The following is a 25850-nucleotide window of genomic DNA, read 5'->3' as shown; positions in this document are numbered from 1 at the left end:
GAGTACGTGACCTATCTTATAAATAAATATTTACTGTATAATGGTCGATAAGTTCGCTATATTACCTGGCAAGAAAGTTTACGTTTAATGGGAAAGGAAAATATAACGCTTATTTATATCAAAGAAAAATACACATACTTTGTATACTTTAGTTATGTAGTAGGAATAATGTACTCAGTCGTCTGTTTGCATCTTTTTAGCTTTCATTCGCTAAATACATTTCCTTTTCGTAAACGAAGCCAAGAATTTTTTTCTTATAAATCAGGTAGTTCCGTAAAGCGAATAAACTACTTGGCGCATTCTGCCCGTCAAAGATTTAAATTCACGCGAGTAGGTACATGTTTATCGGGGCGGAAAACGTTTTAACCACCCCGTTTCCGCTCCTCCCCCTACATGCAGCTTGATGCAGCGGCTTTCAAATATTCTCTCTCACTTTGTGTTGCAGGCGGTGTCGGAAAGGCTCGAATTGGCACCAGCTGGCGGGAGATCAGAGCCTCAGGTGAGTATCGTGAGAGACTTCGGTCTAGCCTTATTCCCGGTTCGATGAAAACACCACAAAATTATATGTCGCAAAAATTTCTTCTTGTTTCGACTCCTTGTTATTATATTTTTTGCTTAAACAAAATATCTTTTTATATATTTAATTAATTATTGAATATAGATTTTTTAGAATTAAATTTGTTAAACGCGTATTAAAGATTTAGATAGATTGTTAATATAAGAAGTAAATTTCTGTAGAGAACAGTTACAATTTTTTTCGTATTAACTGACAAAATATGTATGTTAGTGAAAAAAAATGTACATTTCGAAGTAAAGTATGTCGTCACCTATGCCAGGCAACTCTTGATCGATAAGAAAAAAGCAATAAAAGTATATTGGCTATTATAATATTTGTTTACCGATAAACAGTGATCTGTTAATTAAGACAACTAATTGGCTTCCCGAAAAGCGAAACACTTTGATGAAGTTGTGACTGAGCCAAATGTGTTTTCCGCTTGGAGGCTAACGCGTGCCTTTAATGACTATATCTTTCCTCAACACGAAGGTCGCTACCTTGTGTGAACCTGGTGAGGTATACCTTGCTCAACATATGGGAGAGCAGGGTCGATGGGTTTCCTCGACCGATAAGAAGAGCTGCATGACGGATAAGCTGGAGATTCTGGAGTATTGTAAGAAGGTAGGAAAAAGTCTATAAGATCACGCAACCATTAAATTCTTTCACACGTATAATAATGTCGGTGATCGGCGTTAGGCATATATAGTTGATTATAAAAGTTATATATAGACATTAAAAATAGATCTCTGACATTTTTCTATTACCATCAAACTTTCTAGCTCTCCTCTTTGCATTTTTTCCTTTATTCTACGAGAAACGCTCGTAAATATTTTGTCAACGAGATTGTTCGAAGCTCTTAAGAGAAATATTAACGATTCACCGTAGTCTCGGTTACGTAAGCTAAATTCAAAGCCGAGACTCAGCAAATTATTACTTGCCTTTAATTTCGCAGAAATCTTGTTTCAAAATTAGCAAGGTTCTATTTTTGTCTTTTATCAATGCAACTCATTTATCGTTGTTACACGCATGAGAAATACTAGGTCTTGTCGCGTTTTTCTCGGGTATTAAACGAGGTAGCTTGTTTCTATTGAAAAGATTGATAGGAAGAATTAATGATGGATAATGACGTATCACGTGCAATTTACATTCCGAATCTTTAATAGAGCACGGTGAAAGGTAAAACTAGCTTATAAATTACTGGATAATAACGTTCTCCGTCTCGCTTATATGTGGCACGTTCACGCAATCCACTGTGTGTATGAGACAGAGACAAGTGTGCAGTTTGCATATGCGTACGTGCTCATATTTGCTGATGCACGAGCGTGAAAAGATATTGTTGCCTCGTGTGTCGGGTGGCGATCGATAAAAATCACTGCGTTCTGCTCTCGTTTGGGAAACATCAAAATGTAAATTGTTCGAATCGATGTTTAAATTATTAAACGAAGTCACAGAGGATCGAGACTGAACTCTCTTGAATCTTCCTTCTCTCGACTATTTAAAGAGAAAATCGGGCCACTCGCGAACGAATTATTAATTAAGGCTGAGCGTGTTATTTAACATCGCGCCCGGCGCGGCGCGGTGCTTCCGTTGCCCTGCAGGCAGAATTAAGTCGTTTATAATCTTCCGGAGCCGCGTAAATCGAATTTTCATCCCTTCGTTGACGCGCTTTAGTCGCGACAAAACACAGAATTACGCGGTTCGTTACCTTTCCCGCCATTCCACCGTAAAAATGGCACCGTTAATCTTCACCGATGCGATGACTTTATTGCACGAGATTGCACTGGTCCACAATCGTTTGCGTCGCAAATTATGTCGTGCTTTGCTTAAATACGTTTCTTCGCGTTAATACGTGAGAGCTCGCTATAAGTACGGTATTCGCGTGCCATCTAATCTTTCCTCGTTGATAACTCGCGAATACCTTCGTTTAATCCTTCATAAAGAGATTAAAAGAGAGGAGTTTCCGAAGATCCAGTTATTTGAATCTCCTTTTAAATTGCTCATTACAACATAAGTCAAGAGAAATTCTTACCGAGTCTTAAATTTAAATTAAAATTTTTTTTAATTAAGATCTTACGATTCTTCAGTTTAAATCAAGTTTAGCAAAATTATAATGATCCCGAATTTATTTGTATTTTCTCTGTTTCATTATATTTATTTTATAAATAGGAACAAAATTGATGAACAACTTGAATAAAAGTAAACCCTTTATGTATTAATTTTGAGATTTGATTATAAAGAAGATATTTTACATTGGTACAATTACTTTATCGTTGTTGAAACTAACGTCGTACCATCTGAGGCTTATTAGGTTTAATTCGCACATTATGCGAACACGACGCAACGTCGCGAAATGGCTCGCGGCGTAAGAACGTGCGTTTTTGCGGCCTCTTAAACGGAGATTAAACAGTCGCTCGTTTGCGATAATAATAGGTTCGCCGAGTATGCGTGTATACTCGATAATTACTTCTGGGCGCACGATTGCAGGCTGGTCGGACCATCTGCTAATGCGGTATTTCCAGCAGATCCCTAATCTGTATCTAATTTTTTTTCTTAGGCTTACCCGAAGAGAGACATCACCAATATCGTCGAGTCGTCGCACTACGTCAGGGTGAACGGATGGTGCAAGCCCGGAAGAACCAAATGCAAGCTCTCCCGATGGGTCAAACCTTACAGATGTTTGGGTGAGTAATAGTTTTAATTAGTATTTTTGCGCCAGGTATTGAAAATCTGTACTCTATAAAAGTGAAAATCAGTGTATTCACTTATAACTACGATATATCAGCGATCATTTACTGTTCTTCAGTGTAGTAACATACTGATTCATTTTTAGAAGTTATGATTTCTACAGATTGAATCTGCGGAAAATCATAACCTCTAAAAGTTTTTAGTATATTATAATATTGCTGAAAAAATAGTAAATATTCGCTGATGATTACATCAGTTATAAGTGTAACATTGAAATCGCAGTATAATAATATATTGATTCACTTTTAGAGAGTAGGTGATTTTTGGCATCATTCAAATATAACAACTAAAGTGTATCAAGCTGTATCATGCAGAATATTTTCACCTGTTTGATCATTAGTGATAGAAGCACAACTAGCCGTTTAATTTCTCTTATTGTCACTATGTCTCTTCTATTATACATCACGTTAGAAATAAGAAATCAGTTTTGAATAGTATTACATTCGTGCGTATGAAGAAAACCAGTAGTTTTAACATAATAGTACGTATACATAGATTATCAGAATAAGTTCTACCAGTATCAACATCCATCAACAACAACCCTGGTATCAAACGATCACTATAAAAATCTTCTATCGTATGTCAATCTTTCGTATGTGAGTCTCTATCGTCAGTGGCAAAAATGTCCCTTTCGCGCATAATTAAATATTGAATCTCTATATAATTTTAGTAAGTTAAATTTTCACAATGTGTAGGCGAGAAAGAAGGTCAAGCCAATTTTCACGTGTATCTGTATTGTGATCAATCTCAATTTGGGTCAAAATATAAAACAGTAATCTGTCACGGATATCACGTGAGACACGGAAAACCGCGAGCTGTCTAAACGGGATATCGAAATCAATATAATAATGTAACTGTCAACATATATATGTCAATACCATCAGTGTGGGTTTCTGTTTATGACAATATAGTATGGATCTCAGTCTCAATATTCGCCGCATTGATTTAGCTGGGGCTGATAGCGGGCTACCATATACGTTAATATCAGTTTGGTAGTCGTAAAAATTCTTGCGAGAGACTCGCGGCAACTTGGATTCTCGGCCTGAAAATTGTAAAGAGGAGGCCATCGCAAGAGAGCCGGACGAACCGGACCGATCGATCGATAATGCGGCAGCGGCAGCGCGGCCGTGAGAAACGGAGAGATCGATCTCCTGGCAGCGGGGATTTAGTTATAAATTTAGCAGGACGCTCGATCTGCTCCGGACGGAAGAATTCAATTTGTAGAGTCAATACGCTGTGTAACGGACAACGCGATATCTGCTGTCGGATTGTCTGCCTGGCTGCCTTCCTTGATCAGCCTTTTTATCGCGCGCTGAAGAACGAAAAAACTATCACGTGACGTCGCACAGCAGTGAGATTCAAGATCGCACTTACTTTCCTTTTTTCCCCTCTCCTTCCATCCCTGAGTGTATGAGTACTTGATTCTCGATGCCAACTGACAAGTATCTTCTCGAAGCGACTGTAACTTTATTGTAACTCACGAGCTTCCTTCCATGCGATTGAATTCAGTGCAAGAAGATGGATAGAAGTAGATTTGTAATTTATTAAGTCTATTTTATGTACGACGTTAATTAAAGTGGACCTTATAAATCATAAACTTACTTCGCGGAACTCTTCCATTTGCGAGGAATACTTAATTGCGGAATATTCTAAATCGAATAACGCGCGAGAAGTTTGAAGAAACGTAGGAGAAACATGAGACATTCGTTAAGACGAGAGAAGAATGTATTTGTACAAGGAACATCTTGCTACTGCAGAATATAATATGTTGTTTTATTTTAAACGAGCTTTAACATAATTTTAATTAGAGCAGTAAACGCAAATGTATTTAATTGGAACCGGGAAGCTATAAAGAATAAATAACTTTCTTCTGAAATTTCTTTTAAAAATCTACTTTAAATTTGTCTTAAAAATCGTCATTAAATTCTGATTCAATACACGACGTATTTTACAAACAATATTCAACGTTCATTTTTTTTTTCTATTTTAAATATCTCTTTATCTACTTTTAAATACCATTAAAATGATTAATTGAACCAAAACGTGAATGGAGTAACGACACAAAACACATCTGTCGTCAGTGATGTATTCTCTGGAGTGAGATCTCATAAGTAGACGATGCGACAGTCATTTATTCGTGCACATTCAGCAGGACGAGAACTCTGAACCCTTCTTGGTATCATTTGTTTCAAACGTGCTAAGATCCATGAACGTCAAGATCCATGTCTCATTTTCTAATCGTGTTAGATAAATGCTATTGTTCCGGTATGCTGGTCACGTGTAGATGGTCACGGTCATTCCTCGCGTCTTAAGTCGCGTGTTTCACATCCTATAAAGCTTCATTAACCACTCCTTTATCGAGCGGATTCATAAAAGAACCAATCATGCAACGTCAGATTTTTTACTGTATATAATTGTCTTGTTTTAACAATACACTTGAAACACTTTTTGCAATTGTTTACTTGTCTTTACGTAACTTCTGCCGAACTCTTTCGTGGAAGAATGATATGTGTATTTGGACAAATCAGTGGTTAATACCCTCGAAGAGTCTGCATGACTAGTTCTATTGATCAGTACTGGTCAATGTATAGATGCGTCATTCGCCAGACACGTGTCTATATTCCGCTCTGTCTCTTCTCTCTCTCTCTCTCTCTCTCTCTTTACTTTTCCGCATTTTCCTATCACGATCTATCATGAAAGAATAACAGATATTTGAACAAATATGATATACTGTTGAAAAATTGTTACTATTCTTTTTGCACTGAGCTTTGTGAAATATTTGCAAATATACGACATGCAGATTTGCTTGTATATTCTTAATCATTTGTATACGTGTACATAAAGTGTCTCGACATAAATATTTTAGGAGCAGATTCTCCGATAAATCTTTAGGAAAACTTTTAAGAGAGGCCATTACTATGCTGAAACTTTTTAATATTCAACATTGAGTGACTTGATAATTAAACCTGGAATTAAAATTCTGAGAAAGTGCTCTTGAATTTAAATGAACAATAAAGTCTCGTTATTTGCTTATATTTTAAAAGCGTAGTTCGAGAAGAATTTTTCATCTTAAATTGTTTATTACTTGAAGACTTATTATCTTGACATTTTAGTTAAAAAAAAAAAATCCCTTCTAGACCGTGTAAAAGAATCTGTCGTTAAAATTGCAGTTGAAAATTTTGAAGGAGAGTCGGATGGAACTTGATATCTAAAGAATCTAAAAGGGCAATAATATAAAATTAAAATATTGAATGTGCAAGATTTATTTTAGATGAGCATATATAAGGTTCCACGATTGGAGGGAATCCCTTACACGCGGCGGGCTCTCGCTATTGATTTCAGGCATTTCATATATTTCGATATATGCGCACAGGTATATAAATAGTCATCGGTAGATTCGTGCCCCGATTGCCAATATAATTCGTAGAATTCCCTCTTCGTAGAAAGAGATAGGGTAGAGACAGATTGCATCGTCGGTCGGAAATAGCGAATAAGAATAAATACCGGCGATGCGCGATCTTTACTGATTTATCGAGCCTTCCCTTGAATTCGAGTCACTGCAATATGTACCATTTTCTACTTTCAGAGGGACCTTTCCAGAGTGACGCACTTCTTGTGCCGGAGGGCTGTCTCTTTGATCATCTTCATAATCAAACAAAATGCTGGGAATCTCACAGGTAACGAGTTTATATGTGTGTGAATATCATGTGCGCTAAACGGAATTAATTCTCGAGTGAATTTAGATTCACGATGTCGCGTTTCGTCAAAGCGACCAAGCGATTCGAAAGAAATAAGCACCTTTCATTTCTTCGCGTGAAGACACATTCGATTCAGTTACTCCGATATGACACAATAATCATATAGTACAGTTATCATACATATAATCAATTAAATTTACTATTAATTATATTATTAGCGAGTATTTATAAAAAACAGGTTTTCCCTCGTTTTCGTTTCTTTTTTACACATCGTACGCGCTATTATATATTTATTTTACCATATTTATTCAGTCGATCTTATTGTTCTGTTATTCCATCATACAATTAAGGGCTACATTTAATTACTTCGCTAACGAGTGACGCAATCTGCTATCTACCTGTTATCATACATGTTTATTTTACGCCGACGTAAAATAAACTAAGGTGTATTTTACGTCGATGGAGACGGATCGTTATCAGGGCCTATTTATCCGTGTCGTAGTAGATGAAGAGCGTGTGTCCTCCTCGAGTACATGTGACTGCATCAAGTGAATTCGCATTTCCAGATGGAATGCCACGGCGGCGGAGACCTGCCGGGAGCGAAACATGAATCTGCGTAGCTTCGCGATGTTGCTGCCGTGCGGTATATCTCTGTTCTCCGGCGTCGAGTTTGTATGCTGCCCGAAACACCTGAAAGGTACGTAACGTACGTATGCACTGCCTTATCACCATTCATTCGTGTTCTCATTTCACGCGCGCGTGGAAGACGCGGCGAATTGTGCGGATCTCGCGGATGAGAAGGGACGAAGGGCGGAGAAGCGAGCGCACGAGGAAACGAGCAAGCCATCACGTATTTTCGTATTCGCGAGAACCGCACCGGCACTCACGTTCATCTTCATGCATATTCTATCGGTGCGAACGTTTCGCTGCGTCCGCATCTCCATACCAAGACAACCTTTTCAGACGCGAGCTCGCGAGCTCGGGTGTCTTCTTGGCGCGAGGTCATCTTACTATAAAGTGGAAATACTTGTGTGACGATCTTATTTCAAGATTTAACCCGTGAGAATCTTGCCTATATTGTGCTTTCGATATAACAGAATTAAATTGCATTTAGTGTGTAATTGTTTGTTACATCAATTCTATATAATAACAAAATGTAACTATAATAGTTTCCTACGTATACATAAATTACCTGTGGATCCTTTTATGAATTTCGGAAAATAGCATTTTTATAAATTTTTGTTAAATTTGAATAAGAATTCAAAAATAGTGTTTATTTTTTGAAATAAGATTTTCATATTACAACTTTTAATTAAGGCTAGGGCTGTTTTTCAAAATACACTGTCAGCGAAGAAAATGTGACATATTACGTTACTGTATATTTTGAGCACTGACAATGAGTTTTGGAATACAACCTAATTTATTATATGAGCAAATAAACAGTAGAACGATGAAACAATAAACAGTCTTGTTGAATGTGAAATTCATCGATCTATAAAATACACTAATTTTCGCGCTTGCGTTTGTCATTTACTTTGATGATACCATCAAACTCCTTTTACGTTTTGTAAGTTGTCAAACTTTTCAATGCTCAACGTTATTTGATTTTTGCTTTGATACCACACCGCACTATTATTTCATCGTTTTTCTGTTATTTTTCATTCTGTTGAGCGGAGCGATTAATAGAACGCGTGTCTATCAAAAAGTATATTGGAAGAGAAAAGACGATGAAGAGAGAGAGAGAGGGCATGAATATTTACGACGAATTCACGGCGTATTTATTGCATGGTGGAAATACTCGGCATTTACGTTGTTCGTTTCCAATCGACTGTCGCAAAGAACAAAGAGAAAGAGAAAGGGAGAGAAGAGAAGAGAGAAAGAGAAGGAACGGCTATAGGAGGGTGCAAAGAGTGTATTAAGCGAGGGGTACTACCTACTTCGCCACGTCTCCTTCCTCGTTTCCTTCCAGCACCCCGGGTGGCTCGTGCCACCCTTCGCAAGCTCTCTGTCTTTCTCTCTTTCCCCCTCTCTCTATGTACATATATCTCCATCTTTCTCTTCCTCTCATCGCAAGCTCTCTTGTCTTCTCTCTCCCTCGTGCAATCAATAATGTTCGCCACCGACGTTCCCGACGACTGCGCAACGTAACACGCCGTAGCTTTCGGCGTCGCTGCGCAACTTTTCTTTCCTATACACCACATATATAATGGGCTCGATTAGCACACACGGTGTGCTGTTCGTTTTATCCGCTATGTACCACCCGCTTCAATCCTATATTACACTCCATTATTTTCAGCATAGGTAATGTAACTTCGGGAGATGACGTGTCGTTCGAGGAGTGAAAAATGGGCTGCACGGCGGCGTACGTCAAATAAAACCGAGATACATGTTTAGGGTATTACCACTAGTCACGCGGACATTTGGTAATTGATGCGTTTGAACAGAACGTGGAATTTTCATTCTTTTGGAAACTTTGCTCAGTAAGCTTTAACTTATTTTTATGGTAAAATTGAGTTATTAAAAACAAGAAAATTTATACAATAATAAGTAATACTAAATCGATATATGTAAATGTATAACTAAATTAAAGAAAATCTTATCATAACTCTCTCTCTCTGAATTTTAATAATATTGTGATGTGAGTTTCTATACATATACAATATATTTATATTGAAAACTCAAGTTGCTTCAAAATCCTCTTTCTTGAACTCTAACGCATAAAAACTCTTATTATTTGCACAAATATCATCATGAGCTTTTGATGAAAAATATAGGCTACTGTGTTTTAAATGTGCTTACAATCAATACTTAAATATCAACAAGTTTGTTTATTAAGGTGAATAAATCTTAAAAATTAAATGTTTACATTTTGAAAAGAGTCTTATATGCGAGTACTTTAAAATATGCAACTTTAAGATTTTATAGAATATGTCGATTTCATATCTTTCGTTTCGTTGGTATTGATAACATTGAATTTCCGTCATCCCTCTCTATTCGGCACTTCTCCGATCGATCCCGGATAAACTGCGTTCTCGTGAGGAATCCATAACTCTCTATGACGAACAATCGTGACATAAGGCATCCCCGGAGAAACTGCCAACGCATGCAGTTATCGCATATCTACCGTGTGACCCAGATAAAAGGACGACACAGGAGGATATGGTCAGGAGGGGCTTTTGTCTGCCTTTGCAGAAGTCAAGAAGTCGTCTCATCAGAATACCTATTCTCAACGAATGAGACACATCTCTCGAGAACCTAGTTAGTCAAGATGCATCCCGCTTCCCCTCCAAGTAACCCGGCGAAATTACAATGTCTAAACTGGGAAGATGCAGAACCAGAATGAGAATACAATTCATTTTGCCTATAGTTACGACACATATGAATTTCGCGAGTGGCAATTCTGATAATTTTTATGCTAATTTAATTTTAAAATGTTATAATTTATGTCTTTTTCTGAATGAATTCCTCTGTCTTCCTAATTCTTCCTAATTATCTTTTACAGGATAAATATTCGTCCCTAGACAACATTTTGCTGTTTATGTCGGAGGAGTTGAACTGTCTTCGGTCGTCGTGAATTATATCCACGAAACTGTCAAATTAAATTATACTGTCGTATCGCCGTCCTTTTCCGAGTATATCGATAAATAATCAAGTGATCGGTGACACTGGCAGTGTATCACTGGCGCGCATTGATTTAGATTATGGGCCAGAATTCCGCGGAGCTATCTGTGGCCAGCCCAATCCCGTCCATTTACTATTCAAACAATGGCAGTCGATATACTGGAATGTGCGCGCAGACAGGAATTCCAATAATTGCACCTACCGCGTCACGTACGTATATGTACGTACGCGACGTGTGTATGTACGCCGAATCGTTATCGTTAGAACGAAAGAAAAGAGAAGGCACTTTCGCATAATCAAGGATGAGTGCAATATCCAACAGTATTAATTAAACGATCTTTATTTTCTTTTTCTTTATGCAGGTTTTTTCGTGTTGTGGCGCAAGTGCATACTGGAGAGTCTATTTTCAGACCAATTGTCGTCATTATGTGCTTATGTAACGATGAATCATATAGAACGCAAGTGCAGCAAAGAATAACATGCGAAATACTGATCTCTTTGTAGAGAACGTGAAGGTAAAGAAGCCGATCGATCTGCCCTTACCGAAGAGCGTGGACGATGATCTCGACGAGGACGAAGACGATATCGATGACGAAGATGACCTAGACGGCGACGCTGAGGACGAAGAAAATTCTGACGATCTCGAAGACGTACTTAGCAATCAACCTGAGGAAGACGAAAGCGAGGAGGAGTACGATGATCTCGATGATTACGACACGACTACCAGGTAGTTATAAGTAGTACAAATCTTTTTTGTTAGATAGTATCTACAAATATTCTCTGCGGTCATTTTAATAAATGTCAATAAAATTTCACGCGTGTGCGCGCACACACACATTGAATCTTGTTTATTTCTCTTTTATTAAAAATAATTTTTTTTAAATTAATTAAATCTAAAAGATAGTTGAAATTAGTTAATGTAAGATTCAGCGTGTATTCTAAATATAGAAGTTTGTCTAAATATAGAAGTTAAATATTTGTTGTAAACTTGTTAATGAAAATCAGTCGATTATCGACGACCATCTCAACAACGGAGAAAGCCAAACAGGATGCAACGGCGATGCCGCTGCCAGTCAGCACGAGTACGCAGCAGCCCTCACAACCGCAAGGCACTCCGGATCCTTATCTGACGCACTTCGATCCACGGTCCGAGCATCAGAGTTACAAACAGGCTCAAATGCGACTTGAAGAAGTACATAAGGAGAAAGTTACGAAAGTAAGTTCGATTAATTAAAATGAAAAAAAAAATAACGAGGTAACGTTAGCGCGTATCGTACTGTATATCTTCACCTATTTAGGATACCGTATATCTTCACTTATTTAGGAGAAAGCAAAGATATGACTGTGATACGTCGAGTTGAGATACTAAAACTTATATTCGAGATAAAAAAGTTGTGAGAGAAATGGAGCTTTTGGAAGACAAGTATTATGGCGCGGGACATTGGTGTCGAAATCTTTGTGCTACAACGCTTTCAGGTGATGAAGGATTGGAGTGACCTCGAGGAGAGATATCAGGATATCAGAGCCCACGATCCTGTTGCCGCGGATGCTTTCAAACGCTGGATGACGGCGCGATTCCAGGAGACGGTTGCTGCGCTCGAGGAAAGCGGCGCTGCGGAAAAGCATCAGTTAAGCGCGATGCACCAGCAGAGAGTGCAGGTACGTGGAAACGCGTGATATGATACGAATCGTCCTTTTTGAATGTCACCCAACTTTGAAACGTTACGAATTCCAACAAAAAGCGGACGTAAATCGGTTTAGATAAAGTTTTTCAAATTGAAGTTTTACATTAGTTTCTACATGATTTAAAAAGCATTAAACAACTTTTGCGCGCCAATAACCGTGAGTGCTTTTATTTGTTGCTTTATTTTTTTTATTAACAATACGTAGCAATTTGATATTTTTTTCGAGCGACGAATATGTATATTCCATTCTCGATTCCACTATTTATCATGAATATTCAATAATAATCTTTCCTTCACAGGAGGCGGTTAAGCAGAGGAACGAAGAAGCCATGTCGTGCTACACTGCGGCTCTTAACGAAACGCCGCCAAATGTTAGTTTCATGTAATATACATACTTTTACACAAAGAATACTCATCTTTCTGACTAACGATCAATCTATACGTTTTCTAGATGCACCGTATTCAAAAATGTCTACAAAAGCTACTTAGAGCTCTTCACAAAGACAGGCACCACACAATAGCCCATTACAAGCATCTCCTTGACAGCAGCTTGGAACAGGCGCAACGAGAGAAGCCAGCCACTCTGGAGCATTTGGCGGAAATTGACAGGATTACCAATCAGAGCCTCTTGATGTTAGAACGGTAATGTATACGTCAAATGTATATTTTTACTTTTCATATCCTAAATACGCCGTGAATCACGCGATATGTTGCACACAAAGCGATAACGCCACAACCGCGAAAACGTTAGAAGCTCATTTTTTCTTTTCTTATGTTCAGATATCCAGACTTAAGCGCGAAGATTGGTCGTCTCATGGACGATTACGTTTTGGCCCTCAGGAGTAAAGATGAAACTCCGGGATTGCTGCTGGCGATGACGCGCGAAGCGGAAGCAGCTATTCTAGACAAGTATCAGGCCGATGTCACCAGCAAACAGCAAGGTATGTATAGCAAACTCATCAAGAAAATTTGCACAAACGAGCGTATATTACTTCATTTTGTACTTTACAGAAAAAGAGCATCAGAAACAGCTCGAACGAGCGCGCAAGGAACAACGTAAAGCAGAACGTGGCGAACTACGCACAGAACAAGAACAACATGAGGAGAGCGACTCGGCAATCGATACCAAGGATATTCCTCAGCAATCAGAGCAACCCGCCGCGGTTGCCGCTATGCATAATGAGGGAGTAGTTAGAGCAGCTCACAGCATGACTCACGATGTCTCTCACTCTGAGCCAGTAAGAAAATTTACCCTAACTATAAAGTTTATTTATAAATCATCATACAAGATTTTACTGTTTTCTTATTATTTAGTACTTATTAAATAAATTTGTTATTTTATTATCAAACTCTCTCTCCTATCATACATTGTGACAAAAATAAAAAGATATTTTTACGTATTTATTTAATTTCGCAGGGCTATTCTGTAAGACGAGAAGTATATCATAGAGAAAGTCGATCCGTTTACTTCACACTCGCGTTCGCTGGCATAGCACTCATGGCGGGTGTAGTTGTTGGCGTCGCAGTATTCAAGAGGCGCAACGCGAGAAGCCCTCATAGCCAGGTATATTGTTATATTGAAAGACATATCATTAGTATCAAGTAATCTGTTTACAGTATTTATGTTGTTATTAATCAGAAATAATTGTGCAGTAATTGTATGAGATACTTTAATTTGTGATCTAAACAAAAAATGCATGTAATTGAAAAAGAGTAATGTGTTATAATAATGCACTAATTGATACGTTAATTAATAACACAACATGATAACTAGCATTTTCCATTTCCTCACAGGGCTTTATCGAGGTTGATCAAGCGGCCACGCCCGAGGAACGACACGTCGCAAATATGCAGATTAACGGTTACGAGAATCCTACATACAAATACTTTGAAGTGAAGGAATAATTCGGCCGCTGCCTCGAGAGTTATCACAGATATTTTGATTTTTGAAGCTGGTCGCAACCGCGTATTCGTTCTCGCGTATTTTCTTCAAGAATCTCATAGTATTTTGTTAGAGTAAGATATATATAAATAGTATGTATATCTCTAACCCCCGAGATTCTTCCGAAGATCCGGACTACGTACATCCCGGAAATGCGCAAATTCAGAAAAACGCGTTTCCTAATCGGCAGATCGCACTTGTGACGAGACTATCGCCGTACGCATTGCGTCCGCTTATAGACACCACGGCCACGTGTCGTGGTGCAAATCGATTTTGCGAAGAATTGACAATATATATGTAAAATACAGTTTGTAGCTGGGACATGCTGGATGGGAAACGAAACGGATTCTATGGGAGATAAAATGACGTAGAAAATTCAGCATATACCTATGTGCCATACGAACACGAGTGTTACACGCTATCTTCGGAAGTATCTCATACACACATCGTTTTTGTTACGTTGTCATACATGTCGATATAAAAACGCAGGAAGGAGCGCTCGTGTTATAAAAGTAGAAAACGCCGTTTTTAGACGTACCTCGATGTTCCTCCGCCTCTATACGTTATGCACTTGAACCGGAAGCTCCGCGGATCGATTGACGGCCAATGTTCGGTGGCTGGTCGCTCTCACTCCTCGGGGACAAACGTTTGAATAATGATAGAATGCGTTTACACGGACGATGTGAATGCGTTATCGTTGCGCTCTTTGCTGTATTTTTAGGTTCTGATATTTTCGGAGATAATCAATGGCAATAAAGCAGCTTAAGTACTAAACACGCGAAGAAAAAAAAATACGATAGCGATCGTAGTAGCTTGCCACTGTGGGCAGCATGTAGAAGTAAATACTCCGATTAATGGCGTTAACGTTATGCTAAAATAATTGAGCGCGCAAACGAGCTATGCGGCACTCTTAAAATATCAGAACACACACACACACATACACACGTACACGCGCCATCTCATCGTTGCACGTTTTCACTTCTCTATATCTTCATAATGCAACTGTTTTATTCCCTCCGTCTCCGTTCGATTCCCACTGCCTGGTTTTTCTCGGTAATCTTTTTCAGTACTTAACGTCTAACTTTTAGATAATAAAGAACCTTAAGACGTAAGGAAACTTAAGAATCATTGACGTATCTCAAATTAACGATGACGAGGAAGTAAGATACTCTATCATTCCACGCGAAAGTCCATTTTGTCGAGGTGCTGAGAACGCTAGCATGGAAAATGTTCGGCAGCTTCGTTCGATCTGGTCGAAAAATGGCGCACGCGACGTATCGAACAGGTCATGTCGATGCTGTCGAACAAGAGGAACAGTTCAACCGGAGATCATTTTCGAGTGGCATTAGTACCTCCGACTGTTACGTCGAGAAAGAAAGAAAAAAAGGAAAAGAAAGAAAAAAAACGAAAGAAGCGGTAACTGTTGAGATAAAACGTTTCTTTTTCGTTTCCGCGTTTTGCGTTCTCGGGGGAAAAAAAAAAGGGAAAAAGATCGTTCATACAATAACTATCTTAGGATATTACTAATTATATACGACGACGATGATGATATAATATATTACACGTTTAATGCTTATATATTTGTATATTGTCAAACGATTAAAAAAAAAAAAAAGTAGTAGCCAGCACTTTAGCGCCAGGGTCGCGTGGGGAAGAAGCACAGTTTTTTCTTATTTATCTTGAAATATACATTACGCGTTTTTGTCAAACTTATTTATATAAATAATCCTCGGTGATGCTCGCGATGCGATGCGAATACGCTGCCGCGGTCCATAGAACCATTTACCGTCCCTACGGCCATCAGTGGTCGGTAGTAGCATTCAACTACTACAAAGACCTTAAAAACATCCTCTCTTCATGTAAAAAAAGACATTAAAAATCGCGTAACGTCTTTACGACATCTGAAAGATTAGAATATCTGCGACGTCTTTGCAGGAAAAACGTTTTTTAGGTGTCTAAGAGATTAGAACGTTTTTTTACGTCGTCTTTACGACGTCTATCTATGGCAGCGGCGTGATAAAAGCATAACCATCGCTATCGTTGGTGCACCGTTAATGCACCATTAATGCACGTTCAGGTCGGTTGATCATCGTATCAATACAGCCGGTAATATATGTTCGAAAGAGATGGGATTTTTAGCTCTCGGCGGCGCGCGATGGTTACTATTATAAATTACAATTTAATGCTAAAGAGTCGCTGTTCTGTCTCTTGTGTGAAATAACGCTCCACACGGTCCATGCATGAGTACATACATTCCCAGTTACGTGCTAAGGTGGTCCCCTTCGATTGCGCTCACTTTGCTAGGATTGTATCGCGTGACACGATAATCGCCAGCGAATTAGAGCGATTAAAATAAAATAAAAAAAATTGAGAAGATCCTTTTAGGTATTGTATTCCTAAGCGCACGTGAAGCAGCTGCCTTTCCTATCTATCTAGCGCGAATCTTTGTCACACACACCGATCGTTTGTCTTCACGCAACTCCGGTGGAAAAGAGTGTGTATAACCGGCGACAACAGGCAACAAACAGGATGCAAGACACAGTCACACACATTAAACAACACATCGCTGAATGTTAAAAATATTATTTTAGATATATTGTAAGACGAGATAGCAATTATACCAGTAAATGTACTATGATTATATGAATAACAGCAGATAGCATCAATGCGTTACAATAATGATATAAAATGTCTATTATATATGTATATGTATGTGTGTGTGTTTACGAAGTATGGAGATAATATATAGAAATATATATATACAAATATATGTATATATATACATATATATGGATATACACATGCATATACATGTATACATATTAAATTAAACATTATGTACCTATAGCGTATATAGTCGTTAAACAACATGGAGACAACATCGCATAAAAAAGAAAAAAATCTGACCTTGATACGGATTCACAGATGCTGAAGACCTTAAGCGATTGTAAAAGGACTTATTATTTTTCTAAGGCTCACAAAGCTAGAGCTGCTCTCGCAGAAAGATAGTTTGCGATCATTACGATTGGCCTGTATTGAGGATGATTTGTGATCGGCGTGCGTATATATATACATATACATATATCGTTCGTTAAATTTAATCGCGTATTAAGTGCAAAGCAAGCAGCGGTCTGGAACACTGTATTTCACGTGTATAAGCAAACATGCAAGTCGACTCGCCGATTTTTATCCAAAGCGAAAACGCGTGATTGCGCCATACACAGGCAACAACGGTCCAATGCTCTCCCGATGACTTTTGTAGAAGACATCGGAGAGGTATCAGTATTAGCCAATAGTCGGAGCATATCATGTTTCGGTGATTCGATTGTAGCGGGAAAAGATAGAAGGAGAGAGAGAAAGAGAGGGAGAGAAAAGAAAAAGGTCGGCGTGTGCGCTTCAAGATACTGTGAATTTGCATCGGGCCACCTCCGTACGTATAAGTTTAAGAATTGATTTTTGTAAAGAGGTAATAAGTATATATATATATATATTATATCGAGATAACTGAAACTTAGCTTAAAAGCCATGTGAGACGTGAAGGAGAAGAAAAAAAAAGAGATATACGTCCTTCAAGTCGCAGTCCAGAGATTAGCGAGTCCAGAGACGGAGAAAGAGTATAATAATGATAAAAACTGGACTTTATTTTTACAGTTTTTTCGGTGTCTCCTCGCGTCATCCTCTCGTCTTCGGACGGTTTATCGAGCAGCACGATTATGTGTCCTTGCACTATTTTATCTTTGATTCTAAAAAAAATATCATGTTCGTTGAACCTTTGCGCAACGCGATAACTTGATTATTAAATCCGGGCTTGACCCACGGATCGAAAATCCATGATAATCAAGAATCCGGTTTAGCTTCCGTCATCAAAATGTAAGTTAATTGTGAAATGAAATTCATTCGTATCATTAATGATACGGCCGTATAAAATAGACATAGACGAAGACAGTGCGTGGCGCAAGGGCAACTAATTGCCTCCGTTACGTTCTTATCGTAGTGTACTGAAAATTCCAAACTCTGACACAAATATCAGTATGTGCGGAAGGTTTCGCTTTTTCTTTCTGTGAACAATGGCAATCCGTGAAGAAAACGTTTAATTATATCCAGAGACCAAATCGGTCATAAAGACATCTACAAACAATCATTCTGTGAGAGTATCTGCAGTATGTTGTTAGAATTTAAATTGCATTATTATAATAGCCGATAATTTTACATTTCTTTTAAATACATAAAATAAATTGACGCATTTTACATATATTTATAATGAATTACATATTCTTTATGTATTTTATACGCGTATATAATGTGCATGTGTGCAGCTGACTGATCTTTCGATTTCTGGAAGGATTTTTAGAAGTTGAAGGGTCTAAGGAATGAAAAGGGTTCATTTTTACTTTATTGTATAGATATGTGGTTTTTAGCTTTCTGGCTTAATTCGTTATTCCTGCATTGCAAACCCTTTGGAATTTTCTTTTTTATTATGGCTTGCTGTTGTTCACGAGAGACACAAGGGGGGCAGTGTCAAAAGACTTATGAAAAAAAAAAAAAACGAACTCTCCTCGTCCCTCTTTCTCCTTCGCAGGTATTTCTCCTCGCCGCTCACAAGTTTTAACGCATTATTACACCCCGTGAAAAGAACGTATTGTGTTTGTGGATATATATATGTAATTTTACTTATCAATAAATAAATTATAAAGAATCTCTCGACCGCGTGTTTCATTGTAAAATTTATTTGATACATCTAATGATTTTTTTTTTCACTGATTACATTTCGTCTAAGAAGTTTTATATAATGATAATGCAGAATGTTAATTAAAAGATGTTTCGTACGTATAATATATAATATTATATTATTTTTCATCACGCGTGCACGTAATGTGCCCTATACCTTAACGCTTTTGCGTGCGGTAAATAGCCAATACCTCAAGCCGTTGAATTATTTCTGTAATCCCACTCTTCTGCGCAAAAACGTTGCTGTATAGGGCACATTACGACGAGCACTCTTTTAATGGAAAATTCTACGTGCAGCGAGTGGGGGCATATTTGTTTATAGGTCGGCACGGGCGCACGTGCGCTCGTGCCCGGTTGCGCAATAAATAAATATCCTCCTGCACTGTTACACAATGTGCTATTTATTAGTTGCCGAACAATTAAGGCGTGGAAGAACTCATATCCGTTGTATTTATATCGCTGCGTATATTTAAATAATGTTGCGATACGAGATAATAAAGCCATGTGCGCAACAATTATATGTGCATGTAAACCGATTTGCTTTTCTTATCATCTCCTTATCTTCGCTCGGAATATGCGACACGTCAGCGATCAACACGTGCTTCTATTATTTTTCTCGTCTTTGTCTTATACACGTTTTGCTATCAATACTTCCTAGCTCCTAATTCGTCATTTTCTAAGGAATGAAATTTTATTTCGCGAAGCGATATCACCGGCGCGGCGATGATGTTGCAATATAGAAGTATGTAGATTTATACGTATCTGTACTTATAATCTCACGTTAAAATTACGACGCACGCATTGCGATCGAATCGCTATGAAAAAGCACTTCTCGCTTTAGTGTCACTTTTCCGTGTTTCATGTATTCTTTAATTTCTCGGCGCGATAAGCTTTCTTGATAATTCTGGCGATTATCAGTGATAATATCCGTCCTTCTTCTAAGGTCGACGACAGGCATTGTTGATAAACGTTCAGAGCTTTTTAATCTATATATATTACGTGAATTTCACGCGCGTATGTGATTGTGCTTCAATTGTGCAAATTCCCTTTTTATGCACAGGTAAGATAGAAACGTAACATGATATTGACATTTCAGCTGTAACAAAGCTGTCATTGAAAAGCAACCGCGGTCACTGAACTGAATTTTTTTTAATCCATGTTGTCGCGTCTTCGAGTTCGTCTTATCTCTTTTTATTAATGAACTCTTTCACATTAAAAGTGTCATTGCCAGTTGTTTGTTCAAGCAAAATCTATTGTTCTTATTAAAACGAATTTTTGTTCAATCATATCTCAAGATATATATTTAACGTTAAAAATATATATATAATCAGAAATATATAATTTTATATATTAATTAGTTTGATAAAGATATAAAAAATATTAATAATTAAATCAATTAATTTCAATTAAATTAACTAGAATAGTGTTATTTAATATTTTTATCGTGTTTATTATAAATTATATTCTATTTTATGTATTTCCATTCTTAAATGTATAGTGGGATGGAGCCGATTGGAAAAAAAGTAGTAATTTTTTTGTCTTCATACAATGTTGTTAAAATTACGTAGGCAATTCTTAAAGGATCGTTATATATACATGCATTAGTATCTCTATATATACGTATACAATCCCCAACGCTTTGAAACACAAAGAACGCGCGCGCGCAGAAGTATAAGTTCTTATTAATAAAATGTCAGTCCTCGTCGATTTCTTTGTTTGACCGAGAAATAACATTATTGCGCATCCCACTCCATCCGGTTTGTCCGATGATACTTATATATACGCGGTTTTATTACGTTCGCGGCTTGCGGGACGCGCACTACCAGAAGGAAAAAAAACTGGAGCGCGGTCCCGTTTCGCGCTTCACGTCACGCGCGCGTCGGCGGGTGTCTAAGTGACACTGTCAAAGTCGAGCCGCACGATTCTTCGCGCCGCCAGCGGAATCGATCGCAGCGGTCGCGGCAGCGCAACCGTGAATCGTCGTCGTCGACCCTCGCGGCTCGCGATATATTGGGCGGACGTGAATACCAGTGAATACGATACAATACGATATTGGCGGACGGAGTAACCTCGCCGTGAAGCCGCGTCATCCGCATGATGTACGGCGTCAAGTCACCTATTGACATAGCCACGGCACCAGCGACTGTGCACGTGGAATCATAATCATTATCATCCGTTATGACACGTCCAGGAGTTCACGTTGGGTAATCGATAGTTTAGAATATGAGTAATAGAGTCAAGATTCGTGTTGACGTTAGATTGTTGGCGGTTGATTCGTGAATCTCGGCAGAGAAAGATAGAAAAAGAGAAGAGAAAGAGTGGAGAGAGACAGTGTCATTCCAGTTATCGTTCAAAGAATCGTTCCAAATGTCGACGTGCAACGATGACTTCGAGAGACCGTTCGACTTCGAGCCCCTGCAGTGGGATAACTGGAACACGTTGCGCGAGTTGTGCTGTGCCAACGAGAAGTATTTCGATTCCCACCAGGATAAGAATGGCGTCAGGATCAGGGCTGCCCTCATGGCGATCAGGGATTACCTGACTGAGCTGCAGCCGCTGTACAGGGAGATCGCCAGGTTTGCGCCACACTTCGATTTTGACGAAGACACCCCGGGGAATGGATACAGAAGTTTCCTGTCGTTGGTAGATAAGTGTATCATGTATTCGGAGCTGGTCTGCCGGCAGATGCATGATCAGAAAGACTCCGTGTTTTTCCGAAAGAGCCACTACATGAAGTAATTGTACATCTTACAGATCATATCCTATACCTTTGCTTCTGCGTGTGACAATACACTGTTCCGATTTAATTTGGGTTTCCAGGGAAATAGAAGCGTGCTCTCAGCTATTGGCGTCACTCTTTACATGCTTACAGCAGTTAAAAACAATGTATTCGTGGAGCACAGAAGTAATGAACGATGGAAAGCTGTCACTGTTTCCACTAGATCAGTATAGTACTGAAGAACTTCTCAGTAACGCACAGAACGTTAATCAGTACTGTTTTTATGGCAGGTGCCTCGGATTTCAGGTACTTGCAAAGAATATGTAACATTTGTGCTTAAATCGAATTCATTTAAAGTGCTTATTTGTCTAAAACTTTTTTTCAGTTCTGTGATAGTTTAAGACATGTATTAAAAACATTGTCATTCTTCATGGCGTCCTTCAGCGAGGTGTACTACAGCAATGGTACCCTACTAGGGCTATGCACTAATTCTATTAAGTATTTATTAGATCCCGAAGCAAGAGCACGTCGTATTGTTAATATATCTCAGCACGCTGACATTTCTTTCTGTCAAGCATTTTGGTTTCTAAGCGAATCTGGTAAGGAATAAGAAATTGTGACTAAAAATATTAAGTAAAAATATTTTGCACACACATGAACATTCAATGTTCTGCATTTAAAGTTTTGTATGCAATAATAAAGATGTCCATTTAGATAGAATTATTTCATTCGTATATTCAATTAATGGAATTTCTTTGATTTCCATTTCAGCATTAATGAACATGATAAACACCTCGAATTTAGCAATCAATCAGGTAATATCTATTCCGCCCGAAGAATTAGTTCTATCTACTTTAGATGAAGGAACTGTCTCGATTCCAGTACCAAATAGTCACATCGGGAAGAAACCAATCCACGTTAGATTATTAAGTTCCAAACGACGCCTAGGAATGGTACATAAATAATTAATATGCCTATAGAGTATTGAAAGTACTGTATGTGCGCGAGCGCGTTTTATTTAATTAATTACATCGTTTTATTTAATTAATTACATCCTACATTGAGATACAAGTCATGTAACTTAGAATTTATAAAGAACTTTTTTATCTGATGATAGTGGATGTTTTTCATAACATAATTTTTATAACATTGTTTCAAGGTTGGATCTGGAGGTGTAGGCGGAAAATTATGCGATCTATGCGACGAATTAATTATTCATACTCATGGGGGTGGATTTGTTTCACAAACTTCACGATCGCACGAAATATATCTACGAAATTGGACCGTAACGCTTGGTGTACCAATCTTGAGTATAGATTATAGTTTAGCTCCAGAGGCACCTTATCCTCGTGCACTCGAAGAAGTGCTGTATGCTTATGCGTGGGCGTTGAAACACGCAAACACTTTACTCGGAAGTACTGCGAAAAAAGTGATACTTGTTGGTGAGATAAAAAAAAATTTTTTATACGTGTTTCTGTGTCGATTGATTGTTAAACTCAAAAATCTTGTATGTGCCGATAGGTGATTCTGCAGGAGGGAACATAAATTTGGGAATTATTTTGAGATGTATGCAATTAAATATAAGAAAACCAGATGGTATTTTTATGGCGTACGCACCAGTACGCATCGAATTTATACCATCGCCCTCTCGTATGCTGTGTCTCACGGATCCGTTATTACCGTTCGGCTTTATGTTACGATGTTTGAAGGCTTATGTAGCTGATAACAAGAAACTCACAAAGTAAGATTTCAATGAAAATTGTACCTCATTTTAATCAACTTACATATTTTTAAAAGTATAGAGCAAATCTTCTAAATATATTCATACGTGTACATATTTCGTAGCTGATACAATGAAAATAATATTTTGCATATATGTAATTTATGTACTTCAGGGAACAAGAGAATGAAGATGTCAAATCGGATACGGAATCTTTTGCAGAAGTGAGCGAAAGTGACCTTATAGCATTAGCCCTGAGTCCAAACGGAGATGGCGCAAACGATGATCAGAAATTAGTATCCCTTCCATCCGATTCGACGTTAAATTCTGTTAGTTTGACAGAAGTCGATGGTACATATAAATCAGGCATATAGTGTTCATTAATATAAATTAACTTCTCAAAAATACATTTCGAAAATATTTTTAATGCGACAGGTACTGAATGTCCGAAAGCACAGGCAAAGTCCCAAGAATATATCAGTAGATTTTTAAATATGTATAGAAATTCCGGCCTTGCTTCAACGTCATCACATGTTGTAAGGAATGGCAGCGTCAGTAGAAATGGTAACAGTTCAGGACAAAGTAACAAATCATGGTCTTTGTTCGGGTGGTCCTTTGGTAGAAGAAGTAGTAAGGATAGCAGAGAACTCAATATGGAGAACGTCATTTCTTCCGAGGAATTCGTCTTTGCGAAACCGAGGGATCCCTTCTTGAGCCCTTATGATGCGCCCGATAATATGTTAGCTAATATACCGCCCATAAAGATACTGGTACTTGTTTGGATTTTTATTATGCTCTAATAAAACGTAATGAATTTTAGCCGTTATTAATATCGAGAGTTTTAAGATGTCTCGTACATAATCGTTTGTTTCTAGACATGTCATCTTGATCCTTGTCTCGATGATTGCGTCATGTTTGCGAGAAAACTTCGCTCACTTGGCAATAAAGTTACATTGGATATTTTACCGGATTTGCCACACGGATTTCTCAATCTTTTACAGGTAAGATACGTTCGTTTTTATTATATATGAATCAATTATAATTATACTATCGCAATATTGTATTACTTTATTATTCATAGACTTCGAAAGAAGTGATGGAAGGTTCAGAGATCTGCGCTAAAAGAATAAAAGAGTTACTGGAACTATAAATTAATAAAAAAAAATTTACTGTTAAAATATATTGATCTAGAACGAGCAGAAGATGTACTTCAGTCTGTTGCAGCAACACCTATTTATACAGCGAATATGATTGTCTAAATACCTATCATTGTTTTCTGCGGCTTAACTATATTTTGTAATATTCAAGAGTTAGGCAGATTAGGTAATAGACAATGCTTTACTAGCATTTTTCTACTGTATTAGCTGCATTAATTATTGTTGTTGTTACATTGATGTCATATATTGTCGTATGAACGGCATTATTTAAAATGATTAGAATATAGTTTGTTCGAATCTAATATCCGACCATGTATTAGTAAAGAACGTCCTATACATATATGAAACCAGATATTTCTTAATTTATTTTGTTTTTTACATATGTAAAATCATGTATTTTTATGAATATATTTATGAGACACTATATAATATATTATGTTGGATAGTAATTAAAATTTTTCTTTATACGTTTTCTCTGCGAGCGCATGCATTTATTCCTGTAATGTTCATTTTATACAATATTTTTGATAAGCAAGATGTAATTTAATGTACAACATATTTGTTTCTTACGAATATATTTTTCAATATGCATGTAATCGTTTTTGATGTCACAATTTTCTAAGAAAAGATGGCTTGAATCCTTGAATGTCGTACAAATTTTTAAGTACATCTGAGTAGAAAGAAATTGATAGATAATAAAAACAATGTATACACAAAAATTGCTGTCTTACTTACAAAAGAATTTTTTTTTGTATATTTTCTATCTTTTAATTTTTCATTATAATTTTATATTTTAGTCCAATTATCTTTTTGCACATGCAAGAAACATATTGCATATTTGCATAAACAAGAAAGATTAATTTGACTCACCATGCCAGACATGAGTTACCTTGTGATTCCATGTGAGAGCTTTGGATTCGTAATCCCAAGGTTGAGAGTTCAAATTCTGCATTCCATGTTTATGAAAAATTTTATAATTTGTACCGATTTCTAATAGTAAAACAAAACCAACTCGCTAGTATGCAATGACAAGGGTGGCGTTCCAATGCCAAAAAAAAGCCTTTTAAAACAATATGAAAATGTCGAAATTTAAATGAAAACTATTCCTGGCGAGTAGTAGAGTGGAAAGCTCAGAATCTCGCACTAATACATCAGTTTGCCTCAAGAATTCTGGTGGAGGCAAAGTTTCGATACACTTCAAGAAGAAAAGCCGAACAAACAAGAACATCTTAATAGTAAGCTATAATATCCACATATAATAAGGCGGGAAGAACACTTA

At 37.6% G+C, this 25850-nt stretch overlaps 2 protein-coding genes across 4 annotated transcripts; both read left to right on the top strand.

Moving 5' to 3' along the window:
- Nucleotides 1-445: 445 nt before the first annotated feature.
- Appl (amyloid-beta-like protein) lies at nucleotides 446-16923 on the top strand. Of its 3 annotated transcripts, XM_018547996.1 has the most exons (14): nucleotides 446-499; nucleotides 1046-1177; nucleotides 3111-3237; nucleotides 6888-6978; nucleotides 7566-7696; nucleotides 11125-11347; nucleotides 11626-11836; nucleotides 12097-12279; nucleotides 12605-12676; nucleotides 12757-12947; nucleotides 13086-13246; nucleotides 13317-13543; nucleotides 13723-13869; nucleotides 14100-16923. In XM_018547996.1, the coding sequence occupies exons 2-14, from the start codon at nucleotides 1091-1093 to the stop codon at nucleotides 14208-14210; spliced, it is 1962 nt and encodes a 653-aa protein (XP_018403498.1). In that variant the 5' UTR covers nucleotides 446-499; nucleotides 1046-1090; the 3' UTR covers nucleotides 14211-16923. The 3 variants fall into 3 exon arrangements, with proteins under 3 accessions (XP_018403498.1, XP_018403496.1, XP_018403497.1); XM_018547994.1 differs by lacking the exon at nucleotides 446-499 and having other exon boundaries at nucleotides 1106-1177; nucleotides 12106-12279; XM_018547995.1 differs by lacking the exon at nucleotides 446-499 and having other exon boundaries at nucleotides 1106-1177; nucleotides 13146-13246.
- A 3864-nt stretch (nucleotides 16924-20787) lies between these two features.
- On the top strand, nucleotides 20788-24882 carry Hsl (hormone-sensitive lipase). The gene is made up of 10 exons (XM_018547909.1): nucleotides 20788-21710; nucleotides 21796-22000; nucleotides 22080-22293; nucleotides 22466-22647; nucleotides 22854-23136; nucleotides 23216-23435; nucleotides 23590-23765; nucleotides 23850-24184; nucleotides 24290-24415; nucleotides 24496-24882. The coding sequence occupies exons 1-10, from the start codon at nucleotides 21343-21345 to the stop codon at nucleotides 24562-24564; spliced, it is 2178 nt and encodes a 725-aa protein (XP_018403411.1). The 5' UTR covers nucleotides 20788-21342; the 3' UTR covers nucleotides 24565-24882.
- The last annotated feature ends 968 nt before the right edge of the window (nucleotides 24883-25850 follow it).

The sequence above is a fragment of the Cyphomyrmex costatus genome, unplaced genomic scaffold, assembly GCF_001594065.2.
Source record: "Cyphomyrmex costatus isolate MS0001 unplaced genomic scaffold, Ccosl1.0 scaffold69, whole genome shotgun sequence".
NCBI lineage: Eukaryota > Metazoa > Arthropoda > Insecta > Hymenoptera > Formicidae > Cyphomyrmex > Cyphomyrmex costatus.
This window is presented reverse-complemented; position numbering and strand designations above follow the sequence as displayed.